At 46.0% G+C, this 23,442-nt stretch overlaps 1 protein-coding gene and 1 pseudogene across 3 annotated transcripts in view; both read right to left on the reverse strand.

The window, feature by feature from the left end:
• B3GALNT2 (beta-1,3-N-acetylgalactosaminyltransferase 2) overlaps positions 1-10,124 on the reverse strand; it is a 35,948-nt gene extending 25,824 nt beyond the window's left edge. For 2 of the 3 annotated variants that reach the window (XM_066617032.1, XM_066617023.1), the window contains exons 1-4: positions 9,887-10,091; positions 2,345-2,492; positions 986-1,086; positions 329-522 (exon numbers count right to left, since the gene is read on the reverse strand). In XM_066617032.1, the coding sequence (XP_066473129.1) occupies positions 329-522; positions 986-1,086; positions 2,345-2,492; positions 9,887-9,998 (555 nt within the window). In that variant the 5' untranslated portion in view covers positions 9,999-10,091. Of the gene's footprint in view, positions 1-328; positions 523-985; positions 1,087-2,344; positions 2,493-9,886 lie in introns of all 3 variants that reach the window. The other variant, XM_066617039.1, reaches the window with a different exon arrangement.
• LOC136637099 (5S ribosomal RNA) lies at positions 57-169 on the reverse strand (annotated as a pseudogene).
• Positions 10,125-23,442: the final 13,318 nt, after the last annotated feature.

Genomic DNA, 23,442 nt, shown 5'->3' on the forward strand with positions numbered 1-23,442 from the left:
AAACAGGCTTTAAGAAAAATGGTTAGCAACCTTCAGTCTTGAAAGACTATGGTATAAGCCTACAGCACCAGTATTCCCAGGCGGTCTCCCATCCAAGTACTAACCAGGCCTCACCCTGCTTAGCTTCCGAGATCAGATGAGATCAGGCATGTGCAGGGTAACAGTTGACAACTGCCAAAAAGATTGCATACTACAGTACTATGGCCCAGGTCACATGTTCATTTTTCATAGAGATCAGTTGAGTCTCCTTCAATCCATGTGCATCTTCCACTTGCCTAAAATGTCCACAAATTTAGTACAGTACATTAAGAAAACTACAGCAGCATACCTCCTGTTCTGCCTGGTATAGTTTCACTGTGATGTTTCTCTGGAATCCTACACCCTTAGCATCGTAGAACACCCCAAGACTGGTGATGACAATCGGGTAAAGGACTTTGAAATGCACACTGACAACTTTGTCTTCAGAGAGCATTGAAGTATCATCCTCAGGCAAAGTGAATGCTTCAATTTCTTGATTCAGAACTATTAAGAAAATTAACAAAGAGTGCAACACAAACTCATCTATAGTGAGAAGAAAACAATCAAGATCAAATCACTGTGGAATACACAAGGCATGGAATGTCTTCATATTAATTATCACAACTGGCAAGCACAGTGACGTGCTTCTAAATGATATACTTAGAAACACACCTTAATCCTCTACACATTTACATGGAAGTACATCCAACTTATTTCTTGCATTGTATTAAATAAAAGGGGAGGGTGGGATTGTAGACTACTTCTGGAAAAGTCTACAAATAAGGAAGTGATCAAATTACTAAACCTGTCCTTCTGCCTGAAAAATATCTGGCTCTCCCTTTCATCATTTTTTATTGTTATTGTACCCCAATGGGTAATGAATTGTGGCAACTACAGTACAAGACTTATTAACCATTAGCAGATATAAGCAACGTGCAAAAATATTTTTAAGGCTTTAAATTCATACCTGGGTTAGTGATGTTCAGAAGTCTGCAAGAGTAAGGATCTTCTCTATCCTCCAGAGGTACATCACATCCATGTGCACCAATTATAAACTTTACAAGGACACTAAAATGTTATGAACAACACTTATTGATATCGATACCACCACCTTCAGAATTCTAAGGGCACTAAAATTAATAAACTTTACAAGGCCACTAAAATGCTATGAACAACACTTATTGATATCCATACCACCACCTTCAGAATTCTAAGGGCAAACATCTGTTTTCCATATATCAGGTAATCTGGGATTTGTTTGGAAGAGCAAACACCACAGTTAGGATCATCATCACAGCACACCTGAATACCTCTGTCCTTTACAAAAGGCTACAAGGGGAAACAGGAGGATTCTCAAGACCTCTCTTTTAGTACTGGTGTGCATCGCTTAGTGGCGTGCCGATCACTGATGGACTGCATATACAACAGTTACTTAATGGTCCAAAACTACCCCGCTGCCACCATTCACACACCCAAAAGCCCTCCAAAAGCTTTCCCTGCTACTTGCTAGCCAGAAATGGCTCCAACAGGCTTTGTGCAGAGCCAGCTGAAGGGCAGCATTCCAGTTTGTTGTCAGCCCATCGCGATGCCTGCTGGGGCAATTTCCAGCCAGAGAGCAGCAGGGAAGACTTTCTGAGCACTTTCAGTAGCACTTTGAGGTACATGAGCGGGGAGGCTGTGCAATTTTGGAGAGCTTTTGGCAGGCTTATCTGGCTTGTATGTTGCTCAACACCATCGGTTACCGACAGTCAGTTATCTTCAGGAAACATATCCCCTTCATCAAGCAATGCATACCTGTATTTTGTTTCTGTATGGAATGGTACTTCTCTAATGCCCGTCACTTATTTGGAGATGAAAACACACAGCAACCTTTGTTACAGATTAATAGCAAGATAAGAGAAGTGATCCTCTAAGGTCTTCCACATAATAAAGGATTAGTAATCATTAGCATTGTTGATTAAAAGTCAGTAACATTAGCACAAAACAAGGGTATTTGCCAGATTTCTTCTTCAACATTAATGTTTAACAAAGTGTCATCTTGGAATATTCCCAACTACAGAACAGTACAGTGAGACGTTCATTATAAAGATCAAGAAAGCATTGTCAAGCAGATGAATATTTTTAATTTAGGTCAGAACATTTCTTTTAACAGCATTCAGGGGGATGCACTAGAAGTCCAGAACGCTCATAGAACTTTCCCCCACCCCAACTGATTCTAAAAATACTTTGAACGAATTCCAATTAAGCCAGTGGCAGCTTTTCATAAACACACTGATACTAGGTTGGGGGCTTTGTGGGAGAGGGGCAAATAAGTACTAGGAATTACCGTTGGCTCAGTCCTTGATGTTGCTTCAAATGCCTGAACCAAGTGTTCCTTATAGCATTCCGCAATCCATCATTGTGTCGTGCAGACAGAACCCCTACGATGACATCATAATGTTTTGGTTTCCAGTGAGGAAAAAAAGCCAGTAGACCTAGGAAGTATAAATTAATGCCTTATTAGAAAAGCAAACAAACAAGTACCCTGGTCAGAACTGTAAGCAGGGCATTCAAAACCACATGGAGAAAGAGCAAATGGTAAAGAAACAGAAACAGAACTGGAGCAGTTGTTTCTTTAAAAACTAAAAGTTGCATGAATTATAAAATTATTTGTGGAGAAAATCATTTTCAAAATTTTGAGTGGGAATGAATTTGGAAATGCAATTTCACAGATTTGGCGAGCTGAAAGACTGGCACAGGTATAGCTTAAATGGCACCAACAGAAAGACTTTGGGTGCACATCAATTGATTTTATTGCAGTATAGCATGGCATGCTTTCCTCTCTTTAAAAAAACACTTTATTTACTATATTTTTATACTACTTTTCAACAAAATATTTCTCAGATTTTATAAATTTAAAAAAACTGCATCCTAGAATGATTGGTATGCCTTACATATGATTCAAAGCATATATAACATGATCAGGATAATCATTCATTCAGTCTACTGGCACAGTACAGGCAGACTGTCTTCTGAACATTTCAAGGAGACTGTGAGATTTAAATACTGGGTTCACTTTTTACATATTCTTAGCTATGCATATATGTATCCAATTATTAATGGCAAGAAGCTCACTAAAAATAAGCCAACCAGTAAACAGTATTTCCGTTAAACCAAGACAATTTCCCAGATGAAACATGAATCCCAAGCTCAATAGGGAAAGATGGACACTACATATCCAAGATCTATTTCCAATCAACCATTCTACAACAGGAAAGACTCAGATCTATATTTAGCATTGGCAAGGGATCCATTTCATTTCAGTTTGCTTAATTTGAGAACAAATCCAAAAATTTAAGATGATAAATCCAGTAAATGCCAGGATAGTTTAGAACAACTGCTGCACGTAAGGCAGAAGAGGTAATTTCAGAAGTCTAATTTTAGTTCGTCCCCAAAGATCCAGAAATGTACATTGTATATTCTAGATATAATGGCTTAGGTGATGCTCCACAGTAACATGGCTATCTTGCTTTGCTTAGGGGCAAGAATTCCTTATATGCACAATCCTAAACTTAGGTTGGGCCAACACAGCCCTCCTTGTGCAAACTCCAAGTGTTGCAAACATGCCATAAAGCACATTTGTGGCTACTTGAGAGCCAGCAGTGGCGGCCCTAAGGCATGCAGTGGCCTGCTGGAGCTACATCCCACCCCAGCATCGGCCAGCATAGGTAAGTGTGCGCCAGTCGGTGCAGAGGGTAGGAGAGGGTGGCAGTTTGGAGGCAGGGGGGATTAGGCAGGAGGGTGGAATGGGGAGGAATTGGGTCCAAGAAGGGGGTGGAATAGGTGGCGGCAGCACACGCTGTAACCTAAACCCCCTCCTGGCCGGCACAATGTTACACCAGGCTTTCTGGATTTGCGTCAGCTAAATACTTGGTGCAGATCCCCTATAGGTATGGCTGGGGCTTTATTTGGGGTAAGAGGGAAAATATCCCCTTAGTCTTAGGTTACCTCCAGTCACCTCTTAACCTGCGTAGGATTCAGTGTAGGCCATGTGGCCTGGCTGCGCCAGCACAGGTTAGAAGTGGGTTGCCCAACATTTGAATCCTGCTTTTCCCCACCTGAAGAGGAACCCAGGAAGGCTAAAAAAATCAATAAAATATGGAACACACCAGAACATGAAAGCAGCTTACAACAAAACACATGTATATACTGAAGCTAGCTCAGAACAGCAAAATCCAGCAGAACAAAAGCCAACGTAAGATAGCAATTAAAAAAAAACACATACCTACAAAGCAGAACTTAAACATTAAAGGCTAGATGAAATAAGATTTTATTTTCCACTGGAACAGAGACAATAAAGAAAACACTGGCGTATCTGGGGTGGATCTGGAGGAACAAATGCCCTGGGAGATCCATCCAATGGGGGTGCCACCACAACCCCCTCCCTCACCACCTGTTTTTTCCCTGCTTAAGGTCACTTTATAGGAACTTAGAAGGCATTCTGAGGCCTCCGGAAAGCCTCAGAAGGCCTACTGGGGTCCAGGGAGGCCGTGTGCAGCCTCTCCGGCTCTCAGAAGGCTGATTTTCTCTGAAAACCAGAAGTGATGTTTCAGGCCTGGGGTGGGGGCATTTTGCAGTCCTGGCCCCAAGCGGCACAGGGGACAGGATCAAAACTGAAAGAGACCAATCTGGCTCCTGATGAAGCAATTCCTGCCCTTATTCAGCTACCCAAAACTTATTCAGCTATCCAAAATCTGTGAAAACGGATCATTTTTATACTTTATAGGTTACTATGGGAATGAATAATTTAAATACAGAACTGTAAAGCCACTTTAAAATGTGTTTTAACTCAAGGTGCTGCTACAGAGGCACAGGAGGCAGATATTTAATGCTTAAAACATTTTTGTTTCGTTTTGCTTTTGGGTTGTCTACCTCCTGTGCCTCTATAGCAGTTCCTTGAGCTCCTTATTTTTGCCCTCCTCCACTGGTGTTCCCCCATTGTATTTCTTTTTTCTTTTGTTGTATTATATTTTCTATTTTTTACTCTTCTGTATATTGTATTTTTTAAATCTATATTGTAATTAGACAATATACAATCTTTAATTGTAAGCCACCTTGGGTATCTGCTTTCAGCAAAGGAAAGATGGGGTATGTATGTATGAATGTATGAAGAAAGAAAGAAAGAAAGAAAGAAAGAAAGAAAGAAAGAAAGAAAGAAAGAAAGAAAGAAAGAAAGAAAGAAAGAAAGAAAGAAAGAAAGAAAGTTTTGCATTTGTAAGCACTTTCTGAGAGTGCAGAGCACTTAACATGTATTATCCTGATGTAATTCAACACTGATGTAATGCAACAGAGCTGGAGATCCACCCGGCGCTCTGGTCAATCTCTGGAATACGGAGATGGCCAGGGCCCTGGATGAGATCGCTCCCGAGCGTCCTCTGCCCAGTCGCAGAGTCAGAGCAGCTCCTTGGTTTTCTGAGGAGCTGCGGATGATGAAGCGGCAAGGCAGACGTCTAGAGCGTCAGTGGCGAAAGACTCGTACCGAATCTGACCGTACATGGGCTAGGGCCCAGTTGAGAGCGTATTCTAAGGCGGTGGTGGCAGCTAAGAGGGCGCACCTCTCTGCCACCATTGCATCTGCAGAGAACCATCCAGCTGAGCTCTTTCGTGTGGTCCGTAGCCTTTTACATCTGGCCCCCCCTACTGGTGGGGAGGAGCACACGGAGGCTCGCTGTGACGAGTTCGCAAAACATTTTGCAGAGGTCGATCAGATTCGGCATGACTTGGACGCCGCTGTGGGCATGTCTAGTGATATCCCCGGGGCACCTGTCTATCCTGCTATTTGGGATTTTTTCAGCTTGTAGAGCCTGAGGATGTGGACAGGATTCTCTGGAGTGTGAGACCTGCTGCTTGCCCGCTCGACCCGTGCCCAGCATGGTTAATTAGGGCTGCCCGGGAAGGGCTGGCCAAGTGGATGGGGAGGGTGGTGAACTCATCTCTGAGGGAGGGGGTGCTCCTGCCTGCCTTGAAGCAGGCGATGGTTCGCCCCCTCCTGAAGAAGCCCTCCCTGGATCCCACTAATTTAAATAACTTTCGGTCGGTCTCGAATATCCCATTCCTGGGCAAGGTAATTGAGCGGGTGGTGGCGTACCTCCATACTGCACAATTCCCCTGCAGGATATAGCACAAGCTGTGCTGGCCCTGCTGCATCTGTACAGGGAATTTCAATAGGGTGGGGCTATAGGTGATATTCAGCTTGTCAGCCTTGGTGCATCACTGTAAAGGAAGTGAAACAAGATCAGGCAGCTGAGATCCCAGCTAAGCATGCACAAATCATGGAGGTAAGTCTTCTACGCTCTTGGCAGAAGGAACTATATTTGTGAAGGGGAACCAGGTAAAACATGGTCTGAGAATAGATATCACAGACCTTTTCAGATCCCTTCAATTCCATGACAGAAACTAACCATTTCACCAGCACTCTAAGGAACATTATTTTTAAATGTCTATCCTGTTAGGCATAAATTTCTCAGAGCAACTAACAATAACATTCAAAACAGCAGAAAAAAAAAGTGAACACACACACATACAGCTCTTGTTCTGCAATTCTTTTTATCAGGGCTGGGCCAGCCATGAGGCTTAGTTGAATCAGCTACTTGAGCACCTGTTCAAGGGAGCAACGAACTGATGGAGGTACCCCTGTGTTTGCCCACCCACCTCACCCAGTATTCCAGTCCTCTACCTGCTTGCTGAACGTGAGTGAGAAGAGGGGATCAGAGCAACAGTGACTCACCTCTTCCTATAGCAACACTGTTGGCAGCAATTGGCAGCAATTTGGATCATTCTCCCTCTAGAGATCTTTCTGCCACCATCTCCTTCCCTGCAAACAGCCTGTTCCAGGTTGGGCAATTGCCATGCTCTCTTTCTCAGACAAGCCCAGTCTGGCCAAGAGAGAGAAGCATGCACTTTCTTTCACTTCTCTTCCTGCTTCTTCAGGAAGTGTATGGAGGGGATGCACATCTCCAAGGAGGAGAGCAAAACCAAAGACAAAGAAAGTGTGTGACATTCAGAAAGGAATGAGAAAGAAGATGGGGTGTTAGTGGAGTGCTGGCAGGGGTGGACTATGGATTTTGCGGTATAAGCAGTTAAATTTCATGCCACCTTGGCTTGGGTGACCCTGATCTTGAAGACAGTGTCACAGTTGCTTAAGAGAGCAAAAGGATTATCAAGGCAGAAACCTAATTTATTGTGCCATTTTCTTCCTACAGCCCTTAGAGACACACAAACATATTAGTTCACTGACTAATGGCAAATTTCTTCCAAATAATTATAGCACTCAATTTTACTGAACCTGTTCCTTGTGATCAGCCCTGCAGGTGACCAAATGATATTCTGTCAATAACTCAGTTTGCAATCCTCCCCCTCCCTGTCCTTTCTGAATTTGTCAGTGCATTTTTTATTCCCTTAGTCACATAGCCTTACTGTTCCCTTACTCTTTGCTTATCAATGGACTGAGGGTCCAATCCTATCCAATTTTCCAGCGCTGGTGCAGCTGTGCCAATGGGGCATGCGTTGCACCCTTCAGTGGAAGGGCAGTTACTGAAGCCTTCTCAAGGTATGGAACATTTGTTCCCTTGCCTTGGGGCTACATTGCAGTTGCACCAGTACTAGAAAGTTGGGTAGGATTGGAACCTTAGAGATAATAATAATAATAATAATAATAATAATAATAATAATAATAATAATAATAATAAAACTTTATTTTTATCCCGCCCTTCTCCCTAACGGGACCCAGGGCGGCTAACAACATATTAAAAAACAATAGAATTTAAAAAACATTAATACAAACAGATAAAAACATTTAAAAACACACTACAGGGCCATAAAAACAGTAGTCAGATTAAAAGAGTAAAAGAGCAGATCACCGAGGAATCAAGCCTGTAGAGATCCCACTAACTCTCTGACCCATAAGCATATTGAAAAAAGAAAAAACTACGTTATAAGAAAAGATTGCGTACAGTGTCTAGTATAGTTGCCTAGCAAGCTGATCAGTCTTTATGTAAACATCTCCAACCCTTCTTTCCAATGCCCAGAACTGACCCATTCCCACACCTGTGCCCTCCTCTCCTATACTAAATATTGTGGCTGTTAGCTTGATTCCTCTTAACAGGGCCACAAGTCACATATCACCTTCTAACTCTAAAATATACATAAGAAATCAATCTCACTAAATTCAAGGACTTACTTCTTCATAAATACATTCTACACCGACTTTTCCCAACACCTTTTTCTTATTCTGGTTGAGGGGCCTTTTTACTCCCCATTCTCTTGTCCTACAATACTAGACAGACAATTTATCAGCTTCCTTCCTCCCATAGATTCTCCATTCTCTTATTCTGTGATAACAGACTGGAAAACCTGTATCCAATATGTCTTCAAGCCTTCGTTCCTACAGCTGTCCTCCTACCCTCTGGTTGAAGATCCCCTTTCCCATGCCTCTTCAGCCACAACTACAAGCTCTACAGTCCTGATCAGCTCCTGGGCTCAGTCTCCCCACATCCTTCTCTCCTAGGGTCTCCCCAACCTGAGGGGCCATTTTTTCAGCCAATCCATCATCTCTCACGTGCCCTTGCTTTTCGGTTTAAAGCGTAACTTAGCCATTTCCCTCTTTCCAGTACTCTAGACCAGTGTGCTTCACTGGTGTCAGGATCCCAATGTGATTTCAAAGTCTCAGTTGTGGGGTTGCAGCAACTTTCAAGAATGAAAAAGGTTGACCACCACTAGACCAGAACACCACCAGGTAAAGGGAGAGGCATTTGGGGTCCCCCGTCAGGTGCCAGGCAGGGGCGGATCCAAGGGGGGGCCATGGGTGCGTGTCCCCCCAAACTGTCTGCCAGCAGGGCACCCGCCAGACTGGGAAGCAAAATTTGGTGCCAGGGGAATGCCCACTGGGCAGGCGCTGGTGAGATTGACTGGAATGGGAACCCAGGTCTACTGAGCCAGTAGACCTGGCTCAAAGTCCAGGTGGGAGCCCAGGTCTACTGAGCTTGCAGACCTGGGCTCCAAGTCCAGACGGGAGCCTGAGTCTATTGAGCCGGTAGACCTGGCCTCCAAGTCCAGAGGGGGGCCCGGGTCCATTGAGCTGGCAGACCCGGGCTCCAAGTCCAGACGGGAGGCCAGGTCTACCCACCAGATAGACCTGGGCTCCACGCTCAAGTAGGAGTGAACCCACCCAGCAAACCTTGACCACATAGGCCATCAAGTTCAGCCAGGAGCCCAGGTCTACCCGCATGGTTGACCTGGGCTTTGGAGTTGGTAGTGCTCATGCTCCCCCCCCCCCAACACAAACATGGGATCTGCCCCTGGTGCCTGGAGACTGTGTCCCAGTCCTGCTCAGGTTCTTGGCAATTGCACTAAAATAGCTTTGACCAGTGCCAGGTTTCAGGGGAACTTTTTCTGCCCCCGCCTAACAAAAATGAGGTTACAGTGAAGAGTGCTGGGAGGGCACTACGGGGCAGGGGTGAGAGGACAGGGTTCCGGGGGGCTCCCTGTCCACGCCCCGGGCTCCCATTGTGCGTGTGCGTCCACCTATATCACAGCAAGGGCTCGAGCACCACTCCAGCCTGAGGGGCCTGGACTCCGGCTGCCCCGCCCCACAGTGCAAGTGCTGCTCCAGGCGTGAGGCAAGGAGTGCAGCCCGTCCTCCGGGGCCCCTCGCCCTTCTCCCGCAGCGCAGCGCGGACTGGGAAGGGCGGAGCCTCCTCTCAGCGCGGGGGCGAAGGAAGAGCCGCGCTTCCCGCCTACGGAGCCCGCACACGCGCGGGGTGCGACGCCTTCCCGCCCGAGCGGGCGTGTGCCCTTCCTGCGAGGCGAGGCCCGCCCCGCGCCCACCTACCTGCCGGGGGCTGCTTGCCGGGGCCCCCCGCCGGGCAGCTGAGCAGCAGCAGCCAGAGGTGCAGCGCGACCCCCACCGCACACGGGCACAGAAGCACCAGCCAATTTCGCATTGGCCGCCGGCCGCCCCTCTCGGCTGCGCTGGGGCGACCCGGAGGGACAGGCGGCACCGACCGACGGGCTCCCCCGTCCCCCTCGGACCGCGGCGCGCGCCACCCGCGGCCGGCCCGGAGCCAGAGCCCGCCCCGCGCCTACGAACGAGCGAGCAAGCGGTGAAAGCGTGTGCGCAGAGCCCGGCTCCAGACTACAGTCCCCACAATGCATCGGCCGCGGAGGAGAGGGGAGGGTCGGCGAGGCTCCTCCCTCGGGGATGTCCTAGCCGGCCGGGAGGCGCGGGGAGCCCTGGCGCGCGAAGGGAACCGCGGAGCCTCTTCCTGCACCGTCCCCTCCGAGGCCGCTGCGGTGCAGCGCTCACGTGCCGGCAGTCCCGGGCGCCAAGCGCTCCTGGGGCTCCTGCCCGGAGTGGCTCCCTGCAGGGCCGCACGCCCCAGACACCCACGAACTCTCCACACGCAGAGGATACACGTGCATTCTCTCCCTACGTGTGCCTGTGTATAGGGAGAGAGAGAATATACACACATACCTCATATATGCATGTATAGAGAGAGGATATATATACAGTACATACTCCTATATAAACATATATACGTTCTGTGTATGTGTATAGAGAGAGAGAGGATATACATACATACTCCTACATATATATGTGTGTGTATATATATAGAGGATATATATATATACTCCTATATAAACATATATGTTCTGTGTGTATGAGTATATATATAGAGAGAGGATATATATACATATACCTATATAAACATATACAGTAGAACCTCCAAAGTTGACCACCTCTCTATATTTACCACCTCCTTAAGTTGATCTAATTTTCTCAGTATGGACAGACACTGCATATACACTATGGGAGACCAACCTCTCTATATTGAACACTTCCATAAGTTATATCTTGACCACTTCGACCATTGCACAGAGTATTAATTTACTCTGTAAGCTGCCCACTGAACAAGGAAGCAAGACCACAGTTAGCAACATCAAAAAAAACAAAGATGAGTATTTTGAGAGATACAGTAAGGAAAACGGAGTCTACAGCCGAAAAGAAAAAAAACTTCACTTGATGAAGTAAATGAAGCTACTATGCTGGTTCAAACAAATGAGAGCAGTGAACGCCAGAACCTCAGGGCCAATGATCCAAGAAATTGCTAAGAAGTTTGCGCAGGAATTTAGGGTAGAAGATTTCCAAGCATCAAGTGGTTGGCTTGAAAAATTTAAACTGTGACATGAGATTTCCCAGAAAGTCTTGTGTGGTGAGTCAAAAGAAGTTGTTGAAGAATTCATTACTAAGTTCCAGGACTTTGCAAGAGGCTTCAAAGATGATGACATTTTAAATGCTGATGAGTGCAGACTCTTTTTCAAAGCAATGCCTGATAGAAGCCTTATCATGAAAGGTAACAAATGTAAGAGCAGAATCTGCAATGAACCTGATCCAGAAACAATATTCCAAGCAATAGTGTCTGAAATACAACCCAGCAGAGAAGTGAAGGACGCACCCTGGGAAGAAGAAAGGACGACATGGACGCAGAGATTCCAAAGGAAGGGGATGTTGGGCATCTGATAAAACAGTTGAAGTCATATGCCGTGAATAAATATCCAGGCATGTTGAATGGGATAGCCAGCATTGATAGTACATTCTCTTCTTATCTTTACACAAAAAGAAGCAGCAAACCAGGACTGACTCTTTTTAAAAAAAAAAGAATAATAATTCACATACAGTATATGTACTGTATGTATGCAATTCTGAATGCATTTTTTCTATATCTTCACTGTATATATTTAGGTATGATATCTGTAATAAAGACTCTAAAAATATTATAAGTACAGTATTACATATTTTCCGTATGTTGACCACCTCCCTATGTTGACCAATTCCTCCAGTCCCTTGGGTGGTCAACTTAAAGAGGTTCTACTGTATATGTTCTGTGTGTATGTGTGTATATATATAGAGAGAAGATATATATACATCATGTTGGCATCCTTCAGTCTCAGAAGACTATGGTATTGCGCTCTGAATAGTGGTTCTGTAACAGTGTCCTCTCCAGTGCTCGAAGCCGGGTAAAGTAGATATGGAGGATAGACTGTTATCCCCCCTCTCCACGTTGCTGAAATGGTCCAATGGAAAGGCAGAAGCCAATACGTTTGGTTCCAGCGGCGTCGCAGGAGTTGCCAGCACGTGACTGTGTTCAGCCATGAACTGCCTTCAGGGACTCCAGCTCTGGATTTTGCCTCAAGGTTGACTCCTGAAGCCTTTTCCATAACTTGATGTAGCCACAAGGCAGTGGAGGTTTGGGATCAGAGTTTTCCTTTTCTCAGATGAGCTGAGGTATATAGTTCACTATATAGACAGAGGATATATATACATACTCCTATATAAACATATATATGTTCTGTGTGTATGAGTATATATATAGAGAGAGGATATATATACATACTCCTATATAAACATATATATGTTCTGTGTGTATACATAGAGAGGATATATATCCATATTCATATATATAATATATACACACGGAGAATACAGTATACCTCTCTCTCTCTCTCTCTCTCTCTGTATGTGTGTGTGTGTGTGTGTGTGTGTGTGTATCTTTTATATTCTCTGTGTGTATGTATCTCTTTTATAGAGAGAGAGACTTTTAAAGAAACTAGTCTATGGCTTTCCATCTAAGGGGGTGGTGATGCCGTTTCCACTGCCCAGATGTTCATCCAGCACTGTCCCTCTGGAGCTCCCGGCCACAGCTCAACGCTCAGCTTTCCATGTGGCAGTGCGGAGTGTGCAGCAGCAGCAGCAGCCCCGAAGCAGGTGCCTCGTCAAGCCTCTGCCTGCTTCTTTCCAGGAGATGCCGGCTGAGGGTGCCACTCTCAGGGCGGGCGAGGGAAGCAACTTCACCCAGAAGTCCGTTGCTCCCTTCAAGGGGCTGACTGCCTTCCAGAAGTGTGCAGGATGGTGGTGTGGCAGCCACTGTGCAGGGCCTGCCATGTGCATAGGTCGTGTGACTCCCTTGTAACACCATTTGAAAAGGGACTGTGAAAACCCTTTTCAGTGTTTTAATAAGCAGAAATAAGGTTCTTGTGTGAAGAAAAACTTCAGAAAAGTCACACCATCAAAAACAGATGACATTTATACCTGTTAATTCAGTTTGTGTTTCTAATCAGAAACAGCTACATGGAAGTCCCACTACTTTGGGGGATCTTTTTGCTATGCACCCATATACAGCACTGGTCAGTTCACACTGCAACTTATGTACGCAGAAGCAGGCTGAACAGCTCCTTGGTCTTCCCAGACCACATCCATGCAATTAGTGGGTCACAGGCACCTTGTTTGTTGGCTTTTTTCTGTTTTAGGAAAGTGGCATGTTAAGGACTTTTATTTATTGACTTATGAGCATCAAAGGTTTCTGTACAGGATAGCCTCAAGCATTCTGCTGCCCTAGGCTAAAATTAATTTTATTTCAGATAAGATTACTGCCACTTGCAGCTGATTTTTAGCATTCTGAGACAGTGGGCAGTCCTGGGGAGGTCAGGGGGGCAAAAGCCTCAGGCGCCACTGCTGCCACTTCTGCCTGCCCTCCGGAGCCGTTCCACAGGAGGCAAAGCCCCACACTGCATCCACAGGTGCTCCAAAAGCCTTTTGGGGCCTCTGGAGCACCCTTAAACAGTACTTCTGGTTTTCTTCAGAAAACCGAAGTACTATTAGCGGCACTCCAGAAGGCTTTCGGAGTGCTCACAAATGTCGCGTGAGGCTCTGTAGGTTGGGTAAAGTATCCCCTGGGAGGACGGTGTGTTGCGGGGGGGGGGGGAGCATGTTGCACACGAGGTTGGCACAAGGGCGAAGTCCACCACAGTTCTTAGACAAAATATTGAACTGCCACCCCTACAGTTATGTGCTGCCATGCTCAGATCAACTTTGCTGTGTGTCAGGATGCTAATCCCAGCCGTATCAAGACCCAAGTGAGCTTTTAATCCAGTCACTTCTCTTCTTTCTTAGGTCAAGAAGAAGTGGGATAATCAAGAAACTAATGAAACAGATGCAGTAGTGCTTTTTGTGTTAATAGGATTTTTTACCTACATGGCAGACCATTTGGGGAGTAAGGAACTGAAGCTGTGACCCACTACCCCTTAACTGTTGCTTAAAATGAATCTGACAAAACTAATTTCTGATAAAGTATTTCTATTCAAAAATGCAGAAATAGACTTGATTAGGCTACTAAAGATTTTTTTTTTTTAAGAGAGAAACACCTCATTTTGGTAAAGTATTGCTTCACCATGGAGTAAAAAAAATCCCTTTCCACAGGCTTTAAGACCACATTGAACTAGTTCAGCTCTCTCTAACATTTTGGTCTTGATACATGAAGGGCATTATCAAAGCACTGAGATGGCACCTGCAATGGCATAGCTAGGTCGTGTGACACCTGGGGCCATATATTTTTGTCACCCCATATGACATAATAAATAAATAAATAAATATTTTTTTTTACATTTTTATACAACTCTTCCTCCAAGGAGCTCAGGGTGGTGTGCATGGCTCCTCCCATTATTTTGTCATCACAACAAGCATGTGAGGTAGGCGAGACAGGGAGATAGTAATAGTCAGTACATAAAATGAATAATAATGGCCAGAAAATAAACGCAGTGAATATTTCCCCACAAACAATGGGTGAAATTCTGCATCAAATGGTATATAACAAGATGGTATTATTCCTATAAACCGCAATTTTTGTCATTAGGGTGTCAGCCCCCCCCCCCCAAGGATGTCTCATTGGTCCGTTTTGAGTTAAGGCAGTGGTTCTCAAACTTTTAGCACCAGGACCCACTTTTTAGAATGACAACCTGCCCAGGGCCCACTGGAAGTAATGTCATAGCTAGAAGTGACATCACCAAGCAAATTAAAGTAAATAATTATAAATAAAGAAAAGCAAATAAATAAGGGGAAACCAGCCCTGTTCCACCAAGTGGCCTGCCTGCAAAAACACCCCCCTTATGAAAAAAAATCAGTAAGATACTCAGCCCTACCTAGTGCTCAGTTCAATTTAAGTTCTTATATTTAAACCATATCACTATCAGGACCCACCCAGCTTTACAAGTCTAAAACAGAAAAAATTCACCTTACCAGCTCAAGCCTCTGTTTTCTTTTTGATGGGGGAGAGGCTGTCTTCTGGAGCATTTGTTGAGTTCCATGTTTATCAGATTTGGACCATTCTTGCATCCTCACATTCCCCTTTGCCTGACCTGACCACAAGCCAAGGCATGTTTGCTTACTCATGAGTAAACGTGACCCTGTGGCTGTTTCACTTTCCACAGTACTCAATACATTCATCAGCTTGAGGGAGGGACTTCCGTCTTAGGTGTTTTTGGGGGGCTGCATTCATCGGATCAGGACCATTCTGGTGTCATTGGATTCCGCTCAGTCTGCCCTTTCTGATGGACTAAGGCAAGTTTGCTCACTCACAAGTAAACACACAATATGGTTCAGTTTCACTTTCCATAAGGCTCCATGCATTTTTGTTTTCTGGTTTTTTTGGATATAACATGTGACAGAATGGAGATACAGTACTTCATTTGAGTTTTTTAAATTCTACTGTAAATCCCACATTGCATGGTATATGCCATTATTCCTAAAAACCGTGATTTTAGCTATTTTGATCACTTGTGGTGTCACCCCCCCGGCTGACACCTAGGGCAGACCGTCCTTCCACCCCTCGCTAGCTATACCACTGGGCATCTGTAATAATGAAAACACTAGGAGGAAAAATGTAAAAGCTCTAAAATACAGACAATGAAGACTAAAATAAATTATCCCAGTCAAAAGTTACTAAGAGCCTGACAGCTCAATCCTGAGCTGCCTGGGGCGCCCAGGCTCAGCGGTACCTAGGAGGGCTGCCAAGGATCCTGCACCTCCCATGCTACTGCGGGAGGCACCTGTTGTAGACTTGTCGTACACTCCCAGGGTTTTGGGGTGCTCAGAGTTCTTGGTTCTTGAACCCTAGAGCCCTCAAGGACCCCTGTTCGGTAGTACTGCCACCACCCTGTATGTGCCAGTATCTCAGTCCAGGGACACTGAGACCCTCTAGGCTTAATTCTATCCCTTGCAGGCACTGAGCACTTTCTTTACTTAAAGTCTCAACCCTCAAGTTACTAGTCCTCACTGAGGATTTGGTAGCTTGCTGAACGGCTAGGCAGGATTCTGAACCTTTGTCCCCAACAGACAATGAAACAACTCAGTTAAGGATTTTTACTTTATTAAGTACATAGGGTTACATAAAGTTACAAAAGGCAGCAAATGCTAGAGACATAAAACTTAAAGGAAACATATCAGCATTAAAAATAACAAAGCTAACTGGCTATCTCTATTATTCCCTAACTCTCACCTGGTCAGCTTCCTTTTCTAGGTCTTCAGCTCCCAGTTACCTATGAGGCCACATGGACCTGGCGGGGCAGGATGTTGCACCCACGCCAAAAGACAAAGGCCCCAGACACCCCTCTGGGCTCTGTTCTTATACTTCTCATGCCAACAGGATGGGGTGATTCTGTACTCATTCCAAACTGCCCAATCAGAACTCTTGGGGACAGAATCTTCTCGAAGTGGGGCTGGGTGCTAGTCCTCCTAGTTCTCCCCCTCCCCACTGGAGACTCATGGGCGCCTCTCTGTCTGCTAAGGTGCTACATCATCACCTTCCATGGAGTTGTAAATTCCTTGCAGCTAGGACTGCAAGCCACTTCTCTGTTATTCTGTTACTGGGTTACTTTGGTTCAGGCTTTGCAATGCTATTAGGCCTAAGCTGTACATATTCCTGACAGCACCTTGGGAGAAGGGGACGTTTATCCCCTTTCCCGAGTAAGGTAAGCAGCCCCGCAATGGGGCTACTCACTTTACCGCTGACCAAAAGGTCAGCAGTAAGGAAAAGACACTCATATAGGGCTTGCAGCCCTGCATGAGCACCCTGGATCCTGTGCAGTGGAGCTCCGTGGATCCACCTCCCATCCCTGCCCCAGGCATGCTTCCCACACACACCCCTCCCCGCATCACACCTGCCTGTCACACCTCCTCCCCGCCCTCTCTCCAGCCCCGCTGGCCACCCCCCTCCCTGGAACGCCTCCTCCCTGCCCCTGCCCCTGCCTACCGCTCCGCACCTCGGCGGTCTGGGAGACCACCAAGTCGTGAGAGCTGTGCAACCACCCAACGCTAGCCCAGCACCAGCCGGTGCTGGGCTAGCACGGGCAGGAGCCCGGCAGTAAGCCCTGCGAACGTGAGACTTTTTGAGACTCCTCAGCAGACAAAAATTGTCTGAGGCATTGCTGGTAACTTTTTATCGCAGCTACATAGAGAGCATTCTATCTTATTGTCTCTGAGTTTGGTTTGCGAGTTGTACAGTGGTGGAGAGAAAAGAGCTCCAGAGGGTTATCAACACTGCTCAGAGGATTATTGGCTGTCCCCTTCCTTCTTTGGAGGAGCTTTACAGTACAAGGTGTATGTCGAAAACCTCAAAAATTCTGAGAGATTCCTCGCATCCTGGTTACCAGTTTTTTGAATTATTGCCATCAGGAAGAAGATACAGGGTGATAAGAACAAGAACGAGTAGATTAAATAAAAGTTTCTATCCCAGTGCAGTGTCTAGATTAAATGCGGGGCTACAGTGATATACTGAACAGAGTTTTAGCAATGTGGTGATTGTATATGTAGTCTGCCTGACCTTGTTGTATTGTTGTTTTGTTTTGGTCTTGTCTTGTTTTACCTTGCAAAAGCACCTAATTTCGTTGTACTTGTGTACACGGGTACAGTGACAAATAAATTTTCTATTCTATTCTTACAGCACGTTTGCGACTGTGCTCGGCAGCACAGAGCCATGCCGCCAACCACAGGATTGGGCTTTGAGAAAATCTGGTTAAAATCTGGCTTCTATAAAAGCCCAGTCCCATTTGAATACAGAGAGAAAAAGGCAGCTATACACCCAAAGACTTGCTCACCCAGAAAGTCCTAGCTAATCAGCTCACTGGGCCAGCTAGGCAGGCGGAGATCAGGGGTCTCAATGCGTGGATGATACGGTGGTGTAGGGAGGAGGGGTTTAGATTCGTTAGGCACTGGGGAACATTTTGGGACAAGCAGGGCCTATACAAGAGGGATGGGCTTCACTTGAACCAGAATGGAACCAGACTGCCGGCGCATAACATTAAGAAGGTGGCAGAGCAGCTTTTAAACTGATCCCTGGGGGAAGGCTGACAGGAGCCGAGGGGCATCCGGTTTGGGACTCCTCATCCCTATGGGATGAGGATGGAGAGGTTAGAGAACAACAAGACAAAGGCAGAGTAGGAGAAGAAATTGGGAATGGTAGCATGATGGGATGTGATAGAAGGTTTGACACAGTGAGAGGATGTGGAGACAAAGAAGCGAATAAGCAGCCCATCCTGGGGCATTCCATGTACAAATGCTTTTATGCAAATGCCTGAAGTATCTGAGCAAAGATGGGAGAACTGGAATGTCTGGTGACAAGGGAAAACATTGACATAGCGGGCATAACGGAAACCTGGTGGAATGCGGAGAATCAGTGGGATACCACAATCCCGGGCTATAAACTCTACAGGAGGGACAGGCAGGGGCGTGTTGGAGGTGGGGTGGCCGTTTATGTTAAGGAAGGGATAGAATCCAGCAAAGTAGAGATTGAAGGTGGGTCCGACTCCACCGCAGAATCTCTGTGGGTTAAAGTACCAGGCCTGAGGAGCGATGTAATACTGGGGGCGTACTATCGTCCTCCAGGCCAGAAATCGGAAAGGGACCTTGAAATGAGGAAACCAATCAGGGAGGTGACAAGGAGGGACAGGGTTGTAATCATGGGGGCTTCAATTATCCTCGTATTGACTGGGTCAATTTGTGTTCTGGTCACGAAAAGGAGACCGGATTCCTTGACATGCAAAATGACTGTGCTTTGGAGCAGCTAGTCATGGAGCCCACCAGAGAACAGGTGACTCTGGATTTAAAATTGTGCGGTACTCAGGACCTGGTTAGAGATGTCAAAGTTATGGAGCCGTTGGGGAACAGTGATCATGCTGCGATCCGTTTCGACATGCACGTTGGGGGAAGAATACCAGGCAAATCTCTCACAAAAACCCTTGACTTCCCTCAAGTGGACTTCCCTCAAATGAGGAGGCTGGTTAGAAGGATGTTGAAAGGGAAGGTAAAAAGAGTCCAATCTCTCCAGAGTGCATGGAGGCTGCTTAAAACAACAGTAATAGAGGCCCAGCAGAGGTGTATACCACTAAGAAAGAAGGGTTCCACTAAATCCAGGAGGGTGCCCGCATGGCTAATGAGCCAAGTTAGAGAGGCTATAAAGGGCAAGGAAGCTTCCTTCCGTAAATGGAAGTCTTGCCCTAATGAGGAGAATAAAAAGGAACATAAACTGTGGTAAAAGAAATGTAAGAAGGTGATACGGGAGGCCAAGCGAGACTATGAGGAACTCATGCCCAGCAACATTAAGGGGAATAATAAAAGCTTCTTCAAATATGTTAGAAGCAGGACACCCGCCAGAGAAGCGGTTGGCCCTCTGGATGGTCAGGGAGAGAAAGAGGAGATAAAAGGAGACTTAGAGATGGCAGAGAAATTAAATGAGTTCTTTGCATCTGTCTTCACGGCAGAAGACCTCGGGCAGATACCGCTGCCCGAACGGCCCCTCCTGACCAAGAAATTAAGCAAGATAAAGGTTAAAAGAGAAGATGTTTCAGACCTCATTGATAAATTAAAGATCAATAAGTCACCAGGCCCTGATGGCATCCACCCAAGAGTTATTAAGGAATTGAAGAATGAAGTTGCTGATCTCTTAACTAAAATATGCAACTTGTCCCTCAAAACGGCCACGGTGGCAGAAGATTGGAAGATAGCAAATGTCACACCGATCTTTAAAAAGGGAAAGAGGGGGGACCCGGGAAACTATAGGCCGGTCAGCCTAACATCTATACCGGGTAAGATGGTGGAATGCCTCATCAAAGATAGGATATCACATAGACGAACAGGCCTTGCTGAGGGAGAAGCAGCATGGCTTCTGTAAGGGGAAGTCTTGCCTCACGAACCCTATAAGGTCAACAAACCTGAAAAGGTCAACAGGCATGTGGATGCAGGAGAACCCATAGACATTATATATCTGGACTTTCAGAAGGCGTTCGACACGGTCCCTCACCAAAGGCTACTGAAAAATCTCCACAGTCAAGGAATTAGAGAACAGGTCCTCTCATGGATTGAGAACTGGTTGAAGACCAGGAAACAGAGAGTGGGTGTCAATGGGCAATTTTCACAATGGAGAGAGGTGAAAAGCGGTGTGCCCCAAGGATCTGTCCTGGGACCGGTGCTTTTCAACTTGTTCATAAATGACCTGGAGACAGGGTTGAGCAGTGAGGTGGCTAAGTTTGCAGACAACACCAAACTTTTCAGAGTGGTGAAGACCAGAAGTGATTGTGAGGAGCTCCAGAAGGATCTCTCCAGACTGGCAAAATGGCAGATGCGCTTCAATGTCAGTAAGTGTAAAGTCATGCACATTGGGGCAAAAAATCAAAACTTTAGATATAGGCTGATGGGTTCTGAGCTGTCTGTGACAGATCAGGAGAGAGATCTTGGGGTGGTAGTGGACAGGTCGATGAAAGTGTCGACCCAATGTGCGGCGGCAGTGAAGAAGGCCAATTCTATGCTTGGGATCATTAGGAAGGGTATTGAGAACAAAACGGCTAGATCTAACAGCAGTTAGATGGAACAGGTGGTTGACTAGGTAATTGGGGGTATGAGGATAACAATCAGTACATAAGAACATAAGAACAGCCCCATTGGATCAGGCCATAGGCCCATCTAGTCCAGCTTCCTGTAATTCACAGCGGCCCACCAAATGCCCCAGGGAGCACACCAGATAACAAGAGACCTCATCCTGGTGCCCTTCCTTGCATCTGGCATTCTGACATAACCCATTTCTAAAATCAGGAGGTTCCGCATACACATCATGGCTTGTACCCCGTAATGGATTTTTCCTCCAGAAACTTGTCCAATCCCCTTTTAAAGGCGTCTAGGTTAAATGCCAGCACCACATCCTGTGGCAAGGAGTTCCACAGACTGACCGCACGCTGAGTAAAGATTCTCTTTACACTCTCACTTAACACCAGAACCAGGGGACAGCCACTAAAATTGAGAGTTAGGACAGAGAAAAGAAAATATTTCTTTAATAAGCTTTTGGTTGGTCTGTGGAACTCCTTGCCGCAGGATGTGGTGACGACATCTGGCCTGGATGCCTTTAAAAGGGGATTGGACAAGTTTCTGGAGGAAAGATCCATTATGGGTTACAAGCCATGATGTGTATGCGCAACCTCCTGATTATAGAAATGGGTTATGTCAGAATGCCAGATGCAAGGGAGGGCATCAGGATGAGCTCTCTTGTTAACTGGTGTGCTCCCTGGGGCATTTGGTGGGCCGCTGTGAATTACAGGAAGCTGGACTAGATGGGCCTATGGCCTGATCCAATGGGGCTGTTCTTATGTTCTGATTGTTATCCTCATACCCCCAATTACCTAGTCAACCACCTGTTCCATCTAACTGCTGTCCAGTTCCATACTTCTTAAAGACACCTGTTGTTCCTCCCTGTTCTCCATTAAACCTTATAATCCTGGTGTTTTTTTGTTGGAGTTTGGAGCAACTCCGTCTGCTGTCTGTCCACAGGTGGCAGGATACTGTCCTGAAAGGGTTAAGCCATGGCCCAGTGACCCTACACTTTACCTGTACCCTTTTGGTGACCTATGTGCGGGTATGGCCCAGACCCTATAACCTTCCCTTCTGCTCTGAGCATGCCCTCTCTTGCTCTCTTCCTCACTGACCACTGACCTGTTGAGATGGCACCCAGCAGGGCTCTGCTGGCGCCGCCATCTTGACCACATGGCACATAGGGCGAGGCAGCTTTAGGGCCTTGCTATCTCAAGTTTAGTGAACCTCTGATCATAATCAGATGCTGTAAGCATGCTTCTATGGAACCGTGAATAAATGACTGCTTTTGCAACTTCAACCAGCCATTGTCGTTTGTCTTTATTGCTTAGCAGTCAGCCGAGTGTGGGAGCTTCCCTGGGTTGATACCCAGCAAAGGGGGGGTCTGCTGCTGAAGCTACTCTGCTTCCCCCCAAAAGAGGAAACCACTTTTTAAGATTCCTCCAACATTTTTATGGGATCCAAGCATGACTGAGTCTCAGAGTCTCCTCTCTCATATTCATGTTACTATGATGCTTAATGAATCTCTATAGCCCAGCGATTTTCAACCACTGTACCGTGGCACACCTGGGGTGCCTCAGGACTTTGGAGAGGGCATTATTATTATTATTATTATTATTATTATAAATTACACTGATTATCTTGAGCCTCTTCAGTTAGTTTCTGAGCTGATTTGGAACGGAAACTGCTTTTCAGTCCAGTCCCAAAGGCAGTGCTGCTGCACCCATAGCAGCATAGCAGCAGTCACCAGAGGTCTCCTTGGGGGAAGCCCCAAGCCCTGCAATGGGGCTTCTCAAGTCTGCACCAGCTATTTTGCCAGCACAAACTTAAGAGACTATGTGTTGGGCCAGAATGCCCACCCAGGTCCCTCTTCCACCTTTATAGCACATTTGCGACACCCGGCACTGTGCTGAAGGTCAGTGCTTGTGCTGGCCCAGCTCAAGATTAGTATATCAAGATTAGGTTATCACCCTTAGGATAACCACTGTCTTGTGACAAAGGTTATTAAGAATATTTATACACTAAGTTCCCAACATATGTACAGCAATTGCTTCCGGGTTCTCCCTGGAAAAGAAAGCAGGAGTAGCAGTTTCGCAATGTGCCTGTCGCTGCCTTCGTCCTCCTCTGGAGGCTCAGAAGAATGAGGATGTGGGTAGGATCTCTGCAGTAGCGTAGCTAATAATCATGTAGCCCAGGGCCAAGGTCAAAATGTTGCCCTGGAAGCGATGTCACAACCAGAAGTTTCGACACACCCGGGCTTTTTAAAAAATGAAAATTTGGAGGAACCCACCTCCTCCCTCCAGCAGCTTGCCACTTGCTGCCTCCCCCCAGTCACTGGCATAGCTAAGGCATATATCTACTACCTGGGGTCAAAGAAGATTTGTAGACCCCCCCCCCCCGACCAAAAAAAGTTAATTAATTAAGTAAATAAAAAGTGTGCCCCTGATAGGTTCGAGACACCATGCTGGGGTGAAGAGGGATGGTTATTCTCCCCTTGTTAAATATAAAAGGGGCGCCACTTGAAAAAGTGCCTTTTACCCAATTAGCAGGGATCACTGTATTATGATACATGGAAATGAGAGCTGACTCATATTAACACCTTATTGGTTTCATGCTGTATTGAGATAACATGTCACTGCAACATGTCAATAACATGATAATATGTTACTGGCTCTCAGAACAATCAGTCTCATAGGTCAGTT

The sequence above is a fragment of the Tiliqua scincoides genome, chromosome 1, assembly GCF_035046505.1.
Source record: "Tiliqua scincoides isolate rTilSci1 chromosome 1, rTilSci1.hap2, whole genome shotgun sequence".
In the NCBI taxonomy this organism is placed as follows: Eukaryota; Metazoa; Chordata; class Lepidosauria; order Squamata; family Scincidae; genus Tiliqua; species Tiliqua scincoides.